Genomic DNA, 18,472 nt, shown 5'->3' with positions numbered 1-18,472 from the left:
GGCCTTTATGGACGCTGAATTTACTTTGGAGGAAGTGGAGCAGGCTATAACGGATATGGCTTCTGGGAGGGCCCCTGGGCCGGATGGCTTCCCTGTAAAGCTATATAGGAGATACCGGGAGACACTGGCTCCGCTTTTGCTGAAGGTATTTAAAGAGATATGGGAGGGTGGATGTCTACCTGATACTTTCTATGAGGCACATATTATCGTACTTAAGAAGGAGGGGCTTTGGAATGCGGATCCTATCGTCCCATATCGCTGGTAAACGTGGATTATAAGATCTTTGCTAAGATACTGGCTACCAGGTTGAACTCCATTATACTAGATATTATACATCCAGATCAAACAGGCTTTATGCCTGGTAAGAGTACATCTATAAACATTAGGCGGGTTCTATCAGTGATTCAGTATAGCTCTTTACTACCAGATAACAGTTGGGCGCTGGCGTCGCTGGATGCGGCTAAGGCGTTCGACTCTCTTGAGTGGCCCTTTTTATCTGCTTGTCTACAGAAGTATGGCTTTGGGGAAAAATTTTTGAAATGGGTTGGTGTATTATACTTGAAACCTAAAGCCCGCATAGTCGTAAACGGTTCCATGTCTGAGCCATTTTCACTACATAGGGGAACCCGTCAGGGGTGTCCCCTCTCCCCAGCCTTGTTTGCTCTAGCGATAGAGGCGTTAGCTATACGTCTACATTCTGCCCCTGATATTAATGGTATTAAAATAGCAGACCGCACCGACATCATTGGTCTATATGCTGATGACATGATAGTATTCATGGATAAGGTAGAAGAAACGTTGCCAAAGGTAAATACTATCATAGATAAATTTAGTGGGTTCTCAGGCCTATATATCAATTGGGATAAGTCTGCCCTATTACCTCTGACCCAATCCCCAATATCTAATCTTAACACACTTTCCCCGTTACCTGTAGTGTCTGAATTTAAATACTTGGGTATTTATATGTCCCGATGTAGTGGATCGGATCTACAACTTAATGCCCTTCCCCTGCTGGAATACGCCAAATCAAAATTCACATCTTGGAGTAAACTTCCACTGTCTGTAGCAGGCCGCATTAATCTCATTAAAATGATTCTGCTCCCTAAATTCAACTATTGTCTTCAGCATAGCGCAGTAACCGTACCAAAATTCTTTTTCACTAACTTAAATTCTTATGTTGCCTCATTCGTGTGGGGGAAAGGCACAGTTTCATTCTGTTTAATGCTTTTAGTGTTTAGGTTTATTTTAAATCATTGTTTATTTTCTTTTTCCCAACAGAGTCCTGAGAGCAATGGTGCAGACATCTCAGGATACAGGCTGCAATGGGGAAAGGACGAAGACACTCTAGAATTGGTTTACAATGGCTCTGATACTAGTTTCCTGGTGTCTGATTTGTCACCAGCGACACAGTACTGCTTCCGACTTCAGGTACGTGCAGTAAGGTTTTCTTGTCCAGTGTATGTTGCCAGGAACTGACGAATAGCCTGTTCAGTCATGCAGGGGTCCAAAGGTGACAGGGTCACATGCTTGTTAAAAATATGCTTCTCTGGTCTCTTCATCCCAGTCAGTAAATTTAGCTTTAAATGGGTTATTTAATGTTTTATTTTCAAGAGTGCTTTGTTCTACTGTTTTCCTGCTTCCTGTTTGCCAGGGTCGGTGCGCTCCTGAGGATTGACATTTCTAATTAGCAGCGTGGTGGATCTGTTGGTCCGAACTGAGCACTCTCCCAGGTTGCTAGCAGAGGCAGCTTTTCCATAAGTCCAGAGGCTGGCTGGATCTAAACATTCGACGAGCTTCAAAGTAGTGCAAGGAGGCTACCAAGCATAGAGCTTGCAAGCTGCACATGCTCCTCACTTAGGTTATCGGCAACTCTGAGATGGCAATGACCTTGGCAGTGAACTATAAAATAAAAAATCCCTTTGTTCTTGAGAACAGAGAACATTTTTATTAAGAGGTAAATTGCAAATACCGTATATACTCGAGTATAAGCCGACCCGAGTATAAGCAGAGACCCCTAATTTTGCCACAAAAAACTGGGAAAACTTATTGACTCGAGTATAAGCCTAGGGTGGAAAATGCAGCAGCTACCCGTAAATGTCAAAAATAAAAAATAGGTACCAATAATAGTAAAATTGAGACATCAGTAGGTTGTGTTTTTGAATATCCATATTCAATGAGGAGCCACATATAATGCTCCATACAGTTCATGATGGGCCCCATAAGATCCTCCATATTAAAATATGCCCCGTATAATGCTGCACAAAGGTTAATAATGGCCCCATAAGATGCTCCATAGAAAATGTGCCCCATATAATGCTGCATAAAGGTTGATTATTGCCCCATAAGATGCTCCATAGAGACATTTACCCTATTCAATGCTGCAGAAATGTTGATTATGGCCCCATAAGATGCTTCATTGAGACATTTTCCCCATACAGTGCTGCATAAAGGTTAATAAGGGCCCCATAAGATGCTCCATAGAAAATGTGCCCCATATTTTGCTGCATAAAGGTTGATTATTGCCCCATAAGATGCTCCATAGAGACATTTGCCCCATACAATGCTGCAGAAATGTTGATTATGGTCCCATAAGGTGCTTCATTGAGACATTTTCCCCATACAATGCTGCATAAAGGTTAATAAGGGCCCCATGAGATGCTCCATACAGACATTTGCCCCATATAATGCTACACAAATGCTGATTATGGCCCCATAAGATGCTCCATTGAGACATTTGCCCCATATAATGCTACATAAAGGTTAATAAGGGCCCCATTAGATGCTCCATAGAAACATTTGCCCCATATGCTGTTGCTGCGATATATAAAAAAACATGACATACTCACCTCTCGTCGCTCAGGCCCCCAGCACTTGCAATATTCACCTGTCCCCGTTCCACTGCCGGGCACCACTCTGTCTTCTGCTTCCTCTGCAGTGACTGCTACAGAGTTCATTACGGTATCTGTAGAGATTTAGTTTTCATCGCGGCAGCTGAATGATTTACAGCTTTTAGCCAGCTTGAATACATGTGGGGATTCCTTAGCAACCAGGCAACCCCCACATGTACTCAGCCTAGCTAATAGCTGTAAATCATTCAGCTGTGGCGATGAAAACAAAATCTCCGAACACTAACAAATACTCGGAGACCACCCGAGTATGCTCGGGAAAACCTGAGCAACGAGTATACTCGCTCATCACTAATTGTGACCAGTATACAGTGCCTACAAGTAGTATTCAACCCCCTGCAGATTTAGCAGGTTTACACATTTGGAATTAACTTGGCATTGTGACATTTGGACTGTAGATCAGCCTGGAAGTGTGAAATCAACTGCAGCAAAAAAGAATGTTATTTCTTTGTTTATTTTTTTTTTAAATTGGGAAAAGTCTTTTCAGAGGGTCATTTATTATTCAACCCCTCAACCCACCAGAATTCTGTTTGGTTCCCCTAAAGTATTAAGAAGTAGTTCAGGCATAAAGAACAATGAGCTTCACATGTTTGGATTAATTATCTCTTTTTCCAGCCTTTTCTGACTATTTAAGACCCTCCCCAAACTTGTGAACAGCACTCAAACATGGTCAACATGGGAAAGACAAAGGAGCATTCCAAGGCCATCAGAGACAAGATCGTGGAGGGTCACAAGGCTGGCAAGGGGTACAAAACCCTTTCCAAGGAGTTGGACCTACCTGTCTCCACTGTTGGGAGCATCATCCGGAAGTGGAAGGCTTATGGAACTACTGTTAGCCTTCCACGGCCTGGACAGCCTTTGAAAGTTTCCTCCCTTGCCGAGGCCAGGCTTGTCCGAAGAGTCAAGGCTAACCCAAGGACAACAAGGAAGGAGCTCCGGGAAGATCTCATGGCAGTGGGGACATTGGTTTCAGTCAATACCATAAGTAACGTACTCCACCACAATGGTCTCCGTTCCAGACGAGCCCGTAAGGTACCTTTACTTTCAAAGCATCATGTCAAGGCTCGTCTACAGTTTGCTCATGATCACTTGGAGGACTCTGAGACTGACTGGTTCAAGGTTCTCTGGTCTGATGAGACCAAGATCGAGATCTTTGGTTCCAACCACACACGTGACGTTTGGAGACTGGATGGCACTGCATGCGACCCCAAGAATACCATCCCTACAGTCAAGCATGGTGGTGGCAGCATCATGCTGTGGGGCTGTTTCTCAGCCAAGGGGCCTGGCCATCTGGCCCGCATCCATGGGAAGATGGATAGCACGGCCTACCTGGAGATTTTGGCCAAGAACCTCCGCTCCTCCATCAAGGATCTTAAGATGGGTCGTCATTTCATCTTCCAACAAGACAACGACCCAAAGCACACAGCCAAGAAAACCAAGGCCTGGTTCAAGAGGCAAAAAATCAAGGTGTTGCAGTGGCCTAGTCAGTCTCCTGACCTTAACCCAATTGAAAACTTGTGGAAGGAGCTCAAGATTAAAGTCCACATGAGACACCCAAAGAACCTAGATAACTTGGAGAAGATCTGCATGGAGGAGTGGGCCAAGATAACTCCAGAGACCTGTGCCGGCCTGATCAGGTCTTATAAAAGACGATTATTAGCTGTAATTGCAAACAAAGGTTATTCCACAAAATATTAAACCTAGGGGTTGAATAATAATTGACCCACACTTTTATGTTTAAAATTTATAAAAATTTAACTGAGCAACAAAACTTTTTGGTTTGTAAGATTTATGCATCTGTTAATAAAGCCTGCTCTTGTTTGAAGTTTGAAGGCTCTAACTTATTTGCATCTTATTAAACCTGCTAAATCTGCAGGGGGTTGAATACTACTTTTAGGCACTGTACTTGATGTTCAGATTGCACCTAGTTCTTTAAGGGAGACCAAAAAATGTTATGTATCCTTATGATAAGATGATATAAACGTTAACAGATGGGTAGTTATTTTCTCTAGGACAATAACAATCACTAATATAGAGTTAGTTGGATCCTCAGTTGGTTGCCTGGGTGGTTGAGTATGATTTTTATGAATCTTTGGTAGCTTGTAAAACATAGGAATAACTGGATGATGATTAATGAGAAACTCACTTAATGTTGTATTGATGATCCCTTTCTGTTTATACAATTCAAACATGGTAGGTATTTGTCTGGCCACATCGAGTGTTTGGTCTCTTGAAATAGGAGTGTAGGTAGACACATGATTGAGTTTAGATTTTATTTCTGTAATATAGTATGATCTATTCATGACTACTATGGATCCACCTTTGTCTGCAGGTTTTATTGTAATCCTTTGAATATCCTTAAGACCCTGGAATGCTCTCTGTTCAGATACTGTAAAGTTATGTTGTACATGGAGTTGTTCCTTCTGGATTTGTTAAAATCGATCTTGAATAACCCTGTGGACTAGAGAGAGATGTTTCAATCCGATGGTTTGTCCTAGGAAGATTATAACTACTGAGGCTAGACAGATTCAACTGTCAGCTCAAATTGTTGACATGAACCATTAGCGTTATCCAAACGAATATGGGCAATAATCAACAAATAAAGTAGCACTCTGTTAGCACTATTGCATGCAAACATGAAATATATCAAATTTTTTATTGCATTACTGTACTAGAAAATATGAAAAATTGAGAATTGGCAAATTCATGTCTACCCAGTAGCCACGATAAGGCAATTCTCGTTGCTGCGTACTTGCCTAATGTGAATTTTCTCTTGGGCTAAAGCCTACAGTCATGGCCAAAATTTTTGAGGATGACCCCAAAATTATATTTTCACATGATCTGCTGCCCTCTGGTTTTTATTAGTGTTTGTCTGATGTTTATATCACATACAGAAATATAATTGCAATCATATTATGAGTACCAATAGGTTATATTGACAGTTAGAATGAGTTAATGCAGCAAGTCAATATTTGCAGTGTTGACCCTTCTTCTTCAAGACCTCTGCAATTCTCCCTGGCATGCTCTCAGTCAACTTCTGGACCAAATCCTGACTGATAGCAGTCCATTCTTGCATAGTCAATGCTTGCATTTTGCCAGAATTTGTTGGTTTTTGTTTGTCCACCCGTCTCTTGATGATTGACCACAAGTTCTCAATGGGATTAAGATCTGGGGAGTTTCCAGGCCATGGACCCAAAATCTCTGTTTTATTCCATGAGCCATTTAGTTATCACCTTTGCTTTATGGCAACGTGCTCCATCATGCTGGAAAAGGCATTGTTGGGCGCCAAACTGCTTTTGGACGGTTGGGAGAAGTTGCTCTTGGAGGACATTCTGGTACCATTCTTTATTCATGGCTGTGTTTTTAGGCAAGACTGTGAGTGAGCCGATTTCCTTGGCTGAGACGCAACCCCACACATGAATGGTTTCAGGATGCTTTGCATGAGACAAGACTGGTGGTAGCGCTCACCTCTTCTTCTCCGAATAAACTGTTTTCCAGATGTCCCAAACAATCGAAAAGGGAATTCATCAGAGAAAATGACTTTGCCCCAGTCCTCAGCAGTCCACTCCCTGTACCTTTTGCCGAATATCAGTCGGTCCCTGATGTTTTTTCTGGAGAGAAGTGGCTTCTTTGCTGCCCTCCTTGAAACCAGGCCTTGCTCAAAGAGTCTCCGCCTCACAGTGCGTGCAGAAGCACTCACACCAGCCTGCTGCCATTCCTGAGCAAGCTCGGCACTGCTGGTAGTCCGATCCCGCAGCTGAAACAGTTTTAAGATACGGTCCTGGCGCTTGCTGGTCTTTCTTGGGCGCCCTGGAGCGTTTTTGACAACAATGGAAGCTCTCTCCTTGAAGTTCTTGATGATGCGATAGATTGTTGACTGAGGTGCAATCTTTGTAGCTGCGATACTCTTCCCTGTTAGGCCATTTTTGTGCAGTGCAATGATGGCTGCACGTGTTTCTTTAGAGATAACCATGGTTAACTGAAGAGAAACAATGATACCAAGCACCAGTCTCCTTTTAAAGTGTCCAGTGATGTCATTCTTACTTAATCATGACTGATTGATCTGATTGAATGAGCCCTGTCCTCATCAACACCCACACCTGTGTTAATGGATCAATCACTAAAACGATGTTAGCTGCTCTTTTTAAGGCAGGACTGCAATGATGTTGAAATGTGTTTTGGGGGTTAAAGTTCATTTTCTGGGCAAATATTGACTTTGCAAGTACAGTAATTGCTGTTAAGCTGATCACTCTGACATTCAGGAGTATATGCAAATTGCCATTAGAAAAAATGAAGCAGTAGACTTTGGAAAAATTAATATTTGTCTCATTCTCAAAATTTTTGGCCATGACTATAATAATAATAATCTTTATTTTTATATAGCGCTATAAGGCTACGTTCACATTTGCGGTCAGCGCCGCAGCGTCGGGCGCCGCAGCGGCGCCGCATGCGTCATGCGCCCCTATATTTAACATGGGGGCGCATGGACATGCGTTGTGCTGCGTTTTGCGCCGCATGGCCGCAAGCGTTGGACGCAAGAAACGCTTCAAGTTGCATTTTTTTTGCGTCCAACTTGCGGCCAAAAACGACGCATGCGGCGCAAAACGCAGCGTTTTAGCGTGCGTTTTGCCGCGTTTTTGTTTGCGTTGTGCGCTGCGGCGCCGACGCTGCGGCGCACAACGCAAATGTGAACGTAGCCTAACATATTCCGCAGCGCTTTACAGTTTTGCACAAATTATCATCGATGTCCCCAATGGGGCTCACAATCTAAATTCCCTATCAGTATATCTTTGGAATGTGGGAGGAAACCAGAGAACCCAGAGGAAACCCAAGCAAACATGGAGAGAACATACAAACTCTTTGCAGATGTTGTCCTTGGTGGGATTTGAACCCAGGACTCCAGCGCTGCAAGGCTGCAGTGCTAACCACTAAACCACCGTGCTGCCCATGACTGTACATTTATATGTGAAGTTAGGATTCTGCTGTAATTAAAAACTCTTGAGGCTGAGGGGTGGAGTGCTCAATCAGAGAGCTTTATGTATAAAAATATCAAAAGACTGACTGTCACTTAGAAACAGTAATCAGGTGTGAACAGGTGCAAACTAAGAGTAGATATTATAAGAAGAGATGTTATATACAATGCGTTACATTATACCTTCAAGCTGGTCCGTACTCTGGGGATCTCATTACTTATTACTTCACACTGCACCCAGATTGACGCCGCACATGCCGACAGGATCCTCTACAGGTAAACACATGCTCCAGGCATATCATACTTTATATCTTATCCTGTCACCACTTGATAATCTTCGTCTTTATTTTATATTATAATTCTACAATATCCTTCCATGTCTATAAACTTATACCTTCATCTGAAAACCTGTGATATAAATGGCCATAGACTATTTTCATATCATATGATATCTCCATATACTATATTGGTCATATACTATTTTCACATCATAAGACATCTTTATATATCTATCAAGGTTTACATTTAACCCCTTCCCGACCTTTGACGCATACGCTGCGTCATGAAAGTCGGTGCCAATCCGACCTGTGACGCAGCGTATGCTTCATGGAATGATCGCGTCCCTGCAGATCGGGTAAAAGGGTTAACTCCAATTTCACCCGATCTGCAGGGACAGGGGGAGTGGTACTTCAGCCCAGGGGGGGTGGCTTCACCCCCCCGTGGCTACGATCGCTCTGATTGGCTGTTGAAAGTGAAACTGCCAATCAGAGCGATTTGTAATATTTCACCCAATAAACTGGTGAAATATTACAATCCAGCCATGGCCGATGCTGCAATATCATTGGCCATGGCTGGAAATGCTGAAGTGACCCCACCCCACCGACCCCCAAGCCACCAATCTGTCCCGTAGTCCCCTCCGTCCTGTGCTCCGCTCTCCCGTCCTCCTGTCCGCTCCCCCCGTGCTCCTATGTCACCCCCCCGTGCTCCGACGCCCCCCCCGTGCCCCGATCTCCCCCCCCCCTTATACTTACCGAGGCTCCCGGTGTCGGTCCGTCTTCTCCATGGGTGCCGCCATCTTCGAAAATGGCGGGCGCATGCTCAGTGCGCCCGCCGAATCTGCCGTTCGGCAGATTCGTTACAAGTACATTTTGATCGCTGTGGCAGCTTCTATCACAGCGATCAAAATAAAAAAATAAATAAATAAACCCCCCCCCCCTTTATCACCCCCATAGGTAGGGACAATAATAAAATAAAGAAAATATATTTTTTTCTTTTTCCACTAGGGTTAGGGTTTCAACTAGGGTTAGAACTAGGGGTAGGGTTAGGGGTAGGGTTAGGGGTAGGGTTAGGGTTATGGCATGTGCACACAGTGCGGATTTGGCTGCGGATCCGCAGCGGATTGGCCGCGGATCCGCAGCGGATTGGCCGCTGCAAATTCGTAGCAGTTTTCCATCAGGTTTACAGTACCATGTACACCTATGGAAAACCAAATCCGCTGTGCCCATGGTGCGGAAAATTCCGTGCAGAAACGCTGCGTTGTAATTTCCGCAGCATGTCAATTCTTTGTGCGGATTCCGCAGCGTTTTACACCTGTTCCTCAATAGGAATCCGCAGGTGAAATCCGCACAAAAAAACACTGGAAATCTGCTGTAAATCCGCAGGTAAAACGCAGTGCCTTTTACCTGCAGATTTTTCAAAAATCGTGCGGAAGAATCTCACACGAATCCGCAACGTGGGCACATAGCCCTAGGGTTAGGGTTGGAATTAGAGTTAGGGTTGGAATTAGGGCTAGGGTTGGAAATAGGGTTAAGATTAGGCTTGTGGTTAGGGTTACGGATAGGGTTAGTGGTGTGTTGGGGTTACAGTTGTGGTTAGGGTTGGGATTAGGGTTAGGGTTGGGATTAGGGTTAGGGTTAGGGTTGGAATTAGGGTTACGGGTGTGTTGGGGTTAGGGTTGTGGTTAGGGGTGTGTTGGGGTTAGGGTTGTGGTTAGGGGTGTGTTGGGGTTAGGGTTGTGATTAGGGTTATGGCTACAGTTGGGATTAGGATTAGGGGTGTGTTGGGGTTAGTGTTGAAGTTAGAATTGAGGGGTTACCACTGTTTAGGCACATCAGGGGTCTCCAAACGCAACATGGCGCCACCATTGATTCCAGCCAATCTTGCGTTCAAAAAGTCAAATGGTGCTCCCTCCCTTCCAAGCCCCGACGTGCGCCCAAACAGTGGTTTACCCCCACATTTGGGGTACCAGCGTACTCAGGACAAACTGGGCAACAACTGTTGGGGTCCAATTTCTCCTGTTACCCTTGCAAAAATAAAAAATTACTTGCTAAAACATAATTTTTGAGGAAAGAACAATTATTTTTTATTTTCACGGCTCTGCGTTATAAACTTATGTGAAGCACTTGGGGGTTGAAAGTGCTCACCACACATCTAGATAAGTTCCTTGGGGGGTCTAGTTTCCAAAATGGGGTCACTTGTGGGGGGTTTCTACTGTTTAGGCATATCAGGGGCTCTGCAAACGCAACCTGACGCCCGCAGAGCATTCCATCAAAGTCTGCATTTCAAAACGTCACTACTTCCCTTCCGAACCCCGACGTGTGCCAAAACAGTGGTTTACCCCCACATATGGGGTATCAGCGTACTCAGGAGAAACTGGACAACAACTTTTGGGGTCCAATTTCTCCTGTTACCCTTGGGAAAATAAAAAATTGTGGGCTAAAAAATCATTTTTGAGAAAAGAAAAATTATTTTTTATTTTCATGGCTCTGCGTTATAAACTTCTGTGAAGCACTTGGGGGTTCAGAGTGCTCACCACACATCTAGATTAGTTCCTTGGGAGGTCTAGTTTCCAAAATGGGGTCACTTGTGCGGGAGCTCCAATGTTTAGGCACACAGGGGCTCTCCAAACGCGACATGGTGTCCGCTAATGATTGGAGCTAATTTTCCATTCAAAAAGCCAAATGGCGTGCCTTCCCTTCCGAGCCCTGCCGTGCGCCCAAACAGTGGTTTACCCCCACATATGGGGTATCATCGTACTCAGGACAAACTGGACAACAACATTTGGGGTCCAATTTCTCCTATTACCCTTGGGAAAATAAAAAATTCTGGGCTAAAAATCATTTTTGAGGAAAGAAAAATTATTTTTTATTTTCACGGCTCTGCGTTATAAACTTCTGTGAAGCACCTGGGGGTTATAAGTGCTCACGATGCATCTAGATAAGTTCCTTGGGGGGGTCTAGTTTCCAAAATGGGGTCACTTGTAGGGGAGCTCCAATGTTTAGGCACACAGGGGCTCTCCAAACGCGACATGGTGTCCGCTAACGATTGGAGCTAATTTTCCATTCAAAAAGTCAAATGGCACGCCTCCCCTTCCGAGCCTTGCCGTGCACCCAAACAGTGGTTTACCCCCACATATGAGGTATCGGCGTACTCAGGAGAAATTGCCCAACAAATTTTAGGATCCATTTTATCCTGTTGCCCATGTGAAAATGAAAAAATTGAGGCTAAAAGAAATTTTGTGTGAAAAAAAGTACTTTTTCATTTTTACGGATCAATTTGTGAAGCACCTGAGGGTTTAAAGTGCTCACTATGCTTCTAGATAAGTTCCTTGGGGGGTCTAGTTTCCAAAATGGGGTCACTTGTGGGGGAGCTCCAATGTTTAGGCACACAGGGGCTCTCCAAACGTGACATGGTGTCCGCTAGCGATGGAGATAATTTTTCATTCAAAGTGTCAAATGGCGCTCCTTCCCTTCCGAGCCTTACCATGTGCCCAAACAGTGGTTTAGTCCCACATGTGAGGTATCGGTGTACTCAGGAGAAATTGTCCAACAAATTTTAGGATCCATTTTATCCTGTTGCCCATGTGAAAATGAAAAAATTGAGGCTAAAATAATTTTTTTGTGAAAAAAAAGTACTGTTTCATTTTTACGGATCAATTTGTGAAGCACCTGGGGGTTTAAAGTGCTCACTATGCTTCTAGATAAGTTCCTTGGGGGGTCTAGTTTCCAAAATGGGGTCGCTTGTGGGGGAGCTCCAATGTTTAGGCACACGGGGGCTCTCCAAACGCGACATGGTGTGTCCGCTAAAGATTGGAGCCAATTTTTCATTGAAAAAGTCAAATGGCGCTCCTTCCCTTCCGAGCCCTGCCGTGCGCCCAAACAGTGGTTTACCCCCACATATGAGGTATCCGCGTACTCAGGACAAATTGTACAACAACGTTCGTGGTCCAGGTTCTCCTTTTACCCTTGGGAAAATAAAAACATTTTCGCTAAAAGATCATTTTTGTGACTAAAAAGTTAAATGTTCATTTTTTACTTCCATGTTGCTTCTGCTGCTGTGAAACACCTGAAGGGTTAATAAACTTCTTGAATGTGGTTTTGAGCACCTTGAGGGGTGCAGTTTTTAGAATGGTGTCACTTTTGGGTATTTTCAGCCATATAGAACCCTCAAACTGACTTCAAATGTGAGGTGGTCCCTAAAAAAAATGGTTTTGTAAATTTTGTTGTAAAAATGAGAAATCACTGGTAAAATATTAACCCTTGTAACTTCCTAGCAAAAAAAAAAATTTGTTTCCAAAATTGTGCTGATGTAAAGTAGACATGTGGGAAATGTTATTTATTAACTATTTTGTGTCACATAACTCTCTGGTTTAACCCCTTCATGACCTTGGGATTTTTCGTTTTTCCGTTTTCGTTTTTCACTCCCCTCCTTCACAGAGCCATAACTTTTTTATTTTTCCGTCAATTTGGCCATGTGAGGGCTTATTTTTTGCGGGACGAGTTGTACTTTTGAACGATATCATTGGTTTTACCATGTCGTGTACTAGAAAACGGGGAAAAAATTCCAAGTGCAGTGAAATTGCAAAAAAAGTGCAATCCCACACTTGTTTTTTGCTTGCCTATTTTGCTAGGTTCACTAAATGCTAAAACTGACCTGCCATTATGATTCTCCAGGTCACTACGAGTTCATAGACACCTCACATGTCTAGGTTATGTTTTACCTAAGTGGTGAAAAAAAATTCCAAACTTTGCAAAAAAAAAAATTAGCGCCATTTTCCGATACTTGTAGCGTCTCCATTTTTCGTGATCTGGGGTCAGGTGAGGGCTTATTTTTTGCGTGCCGAGCTGGCGTTTTTAATTATAGCATTTTGGTGCAGATACGTTCTTTTGATCGCCCGTTATTGCATTTTAATGCAATGTCGCGGCGACCAAAAAAACGTATTTCTGGCATTTCGATTTTTTTTCTCATTACGCCATTTAGCGATCAGGTTAATGCTTTTTTTTTATTGATAGATCGGGCGATTCTGAACGCGTCGATACCAAATATGTGTAGGTTTGATTTTTTTTTAATTGATTTATTTTGATTGGGGCGAAAGGGGGGTGATTTAAACTTTTATGTTTTTTTTTTTATTTTTTTCACATTATTAAAAACCTTTTTTTTTCACTTTTGCCATGCTTCTATAGCCTCCATGGGAGGCTAGAAGCAGGCACAGCCCGATCGGCTCTGCTACATAACAGCGATCATCAGATCGCTGTTATGTAGGAGAATTGCAGGTGTGCTGTGAGCGCCGACCACAGGGTGGCGCTCACAGCCACCGGCGATCAGTAACCATAGAGGTCTCAAGGACCTCTATGGTTACCATTCAGAAGCATCGCCGACCCCCGATCATGTGACGGGGGTCGGCGATGACGTCATATCCGGCCGCCAGGCCGGATGCGGTAGTTAAATGCCGCTGTCTGCGTTTGACAGCGGCATTTAACTAGTTAATAGGCGCGGGCAGATCGCGATTCTGCCCGCGCCTATTGCGGGCACATGTCAGCTGTACAAAACAGCTGACATGTCCCGGCTTTGATGCGGGCTCACCGCGGAGCCCTGCATCAAAGCAGGGGAGCTGACCTCGGACGGTATAGTACGTCCGAGGTCAGTAAGGGGTTAACAGAATAAAAATTCAAAATGTGAAAATTTTGAAATTTTCAAAATTTTTGCCAAATTTCCGTTTTTTTCACAAGTAAACTCAGAAATTATCGACCTAAATTTACCACTAACATGAAGCCCAATATGTCACGAAAAAACAATCTCAGAATTGCTAGGATCCGTTGAAGCGTTCCTGAGTTATTACCTCATAAAGGGACACTGGTCAGAATTGCAAAAAACGGCAAGGTCATTAAGGCCAAAATAGGCTGGGTCATGAAGGGGTTAATACCCTTACTGGAATACTCTGTTTTATCCTATGCCTCTTTTTTTTGTTGTTGTTTTTTCTTCCCATAATATATACATATAAAATATATAAAACATATTCATTACGTTATTAGTCATATCATCCTCTTTTTGTTTTACTGGAAAACTTCTTTACTCATAATGATTGTCATATAATTTATGCGCTTTTTATTTCCTTTTGATACCTTTTGTAAACCTATTACTTCATTTTGGATGAAGTTGGCATCAATGAATGATTGATTGCAAGAAAATACATCCTTTTGAGAACTATTTCTCGACTCTGCATGCCATGATTATTCTGGATACAGAATTATTGATTAATAAATGATTATAAATGAACATGCATATAAATGATGGATTTTGTCATTTTTCTTTTCTTTGTAATCTCTTTAATTATCATTCTGAGAAATATGATCTGATTATTTATTTTTCTAATTATTATATGATTTACAGATATCCTTGATAAAGGCCACAGAGTGAAACATTGGAAAGGATTATTTTGCCTTTATTACCTTTTTGGTCAGCAAATTCATTAATAAAATTTCAGACATTCATTTGTTGTCTCATCTTCTGTGCCGAAGGTTGCCTACTATGAATTACTGAAATTCCTTCTGAGCACAAAACAATCAATTTTTTTTTTCCTACCCTTTCCATTTATCATTCGCAATAGTGGTATTCGTGTATTTATCAATTGCAGTTTAAGTAAAATAGTATTAATATTTTAATTTTTGGGGGACTAAAACTAAAATTGGATATGTCTGTTTGGATAATTCTTTGCATTACGGTAATTGGTAAATGTTAATTCTGCTGCATCTGGGGTTTGCTATATTAAATTATTGAATGCCAAATTATTGTAGTCTGTAATGAAGAACACTTCACCTTCATAGCCAGTGTCCTCTTAGATGTATTTGTTCATGAGGGCCGTGTTCTTTTTGAAGTCTTATATTACAATTGTGAGTGATGATGAACATAACATTGACTGTAAATACAATAGAACTGTAACAAGCAGAATGAAAGCCTGAAAGAACAGGAGCAATTATTGGGCATTACCAACATTTTCCAGTTATATACGTTCTCCATCATGTTTTTTCATGGGGATCTTTTTCCATTCTCTGTGATTATTTTCCTCCTACTATCCCAATTTCAGTCTATTTAACACCCATCATGAGCTACACCATGCAGTGAAATCTAATTTTGTTTTGTGTGTTTGAGCAGCATAGCATAAAGTGTTGGTGCCAAAGTTAAAGTAACATAACAAAATTGCTGTTTTTGTGAACGATTGGGCACGCTGCCTTATGTAGAACAAAAAAATGACCTTCTCTACAGCCCCCAGAGTGGTTTTGTAATGTTCTCCCCTAATCATTGTCCGTAATACGTATTTATAAAAGGAATGTAGTAAAATCAAAATTTTATTTTCCTTAGATTGATATCTAAAATCGCTCATTATTTCTGTGAGACCACGAAAATATAGGTTCTTTATTTATATTTGACATCACGAACGAGGAAACGTAATCTGTTTACGAAGGACAGTGAAATAAAATGTTTTTTTAGCCCAAATACTAAACTATAAAATTGGTTGCGAAAACTTTATTCATCCCCAATATCCCTCTTGTGAAGATGTGTCCTTCTAAAAGTAACACACAGCTGCGACCAGTGCCTCATTGAATACTTAGGGGTCTCCATTTTCTTTTATAATTTTTTTTCATGTAAGAAAATAGTAACTTGCTTATTACCCCAAAATATACAGATGGATATATATCGGTTCCTGCGTCCAGTCCAGTCCTGGGTAGCAGCCAGTCTTCACTTCTGTACCCGGCATCCTTGGCCTATTATCCTGGGCACCTCTGGAACTTGGTAGATCTGAAATTATGGCCTCACATTAGGCCTAGTCACCACTCCTCACATGATGTCATGACTTTGCTTCATGCCTCAACGCCATGATTTTGCAAAGCCTAATAAGCAGAGGAGATGCCTAGGATTTTGGGCCAAAGATGCCAGAACTTAAAGGGACTCTGTTTTGTTCTTCCTGCCCGTCTGACCTCCGATGCAGTCTCACAGACTGCGCCTGTGCGGCCACCCAGCTTGTGAATCCCAATCCCCGCAGTGTGTTATGCATTATGCACAGTGCGGGGCTGGGATTCCTGGCAGAACAAAACAGCGCAGGCGCCGGATTTGATTTGAAAACAGCGCGGAGGGGGCGGCGCCCAGCACCGAAGAAGCCTTGAGTGACGGCAGTGTGGCGTGTGCAGCAGGGGGGTTAAGACCTGCCTTCAGGACTAAAGACAGGTATTTTTGTGAAATTATAAAGCGCTTTATTTCTGCTTTGACTGCACCAATAACTAAAAGAGCCACCTTGTCAGAATGCAGCATTACTGCTGCACAAGGTGGCTCTTTTAGTTTCTAACGGCTGGAGGGGGTGACAGAGTCCCTTTAAAGGGAACCTGTCACCCCGTTTTTTCCGTATGAGATAAAAATACTGTTAAATAGGGCCTGAGCTGTGCATTACAATAGTGTATTTTGTGGACCCCGATTCCCCACCTATGCTGCCGAAATACGTTACCAAAGTAGCCGTTTTCGCCTGTCAGTCAGGCTGGTCTGGTCAGATGGGCGTGGTGTCTTCCCCCAGATCTTGCTTATTTTTCCATTGGTGGCGTAGTGGTTTGCGCATGCCCAAGTCCAGAATCCACTGCACAGGGGAGGGAAAAGAGCGCGATCTGCGCTATTCCCCTGGTGATCGGTGGGGGCGGCCATATTCCTGTGGCCGCGCGTGCGCAGATGGAGCGCTCTGCTGCTCGGGGCTTCAGGAACATGGCCGCGGGATGCCGCGCTTGCGCAGATGGAGATCGCGGCGGCCATTTTCCTGAAGCAGAGATGCGAACTCTGCTTCAGGAAGATGGCCGCCCCCACCGATCACCAGGGGAATAGCGCAGATCGCGCTCTTTTCCCTCCCCTGTGCAGTGGATTCTGGACTTGGGCATGCGCAAACCACTACGCCACCAACGGAAAAATAAGCAAGATCTGGGGGAAGACACCACGCCCATCTGACCAGACCAGCCTGATTGACAGGCGAAAACGGCTACTTTGGTAACGTATTTTGGCAGCATAGGTGGGGAATCGGGGTCCACAAAATACACTATTGTAATGCACAGCTCAGGCATTTAACAATTTAACAGTATTTTTATCTCATACGGAAAAAACGAGGTGACAGGTTCCCTTTAAGACTGGTTTCAACAAAGCACTGGATACGGTGTAATGGATTGTCTGACATGATACAATAGTGAGTTTGCAATCCATCTAGTTTGATCAAGATGTATTTGAGCTGTTTTTTTATTTGGTTGAACACAAGTACAAGAGGCCAAATGTAGGTTGGGAATGGGGAGAAGTGGCGGATAAGTGGGGAAGGAAATTGATTTTTCCAATAAGATACATTACAAAGTTTCTTACAATTACCTGTACTATTGGTATATGCAAAGTTTGAAAGTATAGTTACATTTTAAGTAATGGTAAATCCTAACAACACGCAGTTACTTATTAACATCGGCATACCCCTATTGTGCTGTTAAATTGAAATTTAATATGAGATTGCTAGAGCTTCTTGATCCTTTTGAATTATTTTCATTAATGGAAGAGGATTTGTTTTCTGTCTTTGGTACTCCGTTTGTCCTACGGAATCATAGTGAAAATACTACTTATTGCTATCTGAGATCTGTTTTTTCACGAACAGCAACGGGAAATCTTGACCCTAATAATTTATTTGGCAGACGTGTATTCCATCAGTGTTCACCAATTTACCTGTAAAGTGACTAATAGACGTTTAGGTCACTTAATGTATTGACTCACAGAAGAATGGTTCTACGGTAATGTAATAACACATTTTAGATGAGAATGCAAATTTATCTGAGATAACAAGATTAATTCAGCCAATTTTAAGATAATGAGTGCAAACAAAAGTGAATGTGATTTCTAGCTAATAAAACTGACTGTCGGCGCCCCAGACCTATCTGAAACAGGGCAAATAATATCAGTGACAGGCCAGAAAATGATGTAAGGTTTTCATTGTGCACTGAGAATTTAGCTTAGATAAAAGGTGCGCCTGGAGCAAAGTGAAAAGCCATATTTACTTCTGTGCACGTCCTCAAATCAGCGCTTGAAACGAGATTACCACCTTTTGCTATAGCAACCAGCTTGTAGAAAATGTACTGGAGAAACTGTCAATTTAAGAAGACTGATCACTCTTCACTTAACTGCACATCAGTCAGGGAAGCCTTGGATCAGTGCTTCACATTTCTAATAGTTCTTGTGTGTTTAATGCTTTATTGTGGGCATCGGATAATATTTGATTTGGAAATACAACACAAAAAGGTATTAATGTACAATG

At 42.7% G+C, this 18,472-nt stretch overlaps 1 protein-coding gene across 1 annotated transcript in view; it reads left to right on the top strand.

Moving 5' to 3' along the window:
- FNDC3B (fibronectin type III domain containing 3B) overlaps positions 1 to 18,472 on the top strand; it is a 489,123-nt gene that overhangs the window by 374,818 nt on the left and 95,833 nt on the right. The window contains exon 21 of the mRNA XM_077290528.1: positions 1,279 to 1,428. Coding sequence (XP_077146643.1) covers positions 1,279 to 1,428 — 150 coding nt within the window. The remainder of the gene's footprint in view (positions 1 to 1,278; positions 1,429 to 18,472) is intronic.

The sequence above is a fragment of the Ranitomeya variabilis genome, chromosome 2 (genome assembly GCF_051348905.1).
Source record: "Ranitomeya variabilis isolate aRanVar5 chromosome 2, aRanVar5.hap1, whole genome shotgun sequence".
NCBI lineage: Eukaryota > Metazoa > Chordata > Amphibia > Anura > Dendrobatidae > Ranitomeya > Ranitomeya variabilis.
This window is presented reverse-complemented; position numbering and strand designations above follow the sequence as displayed.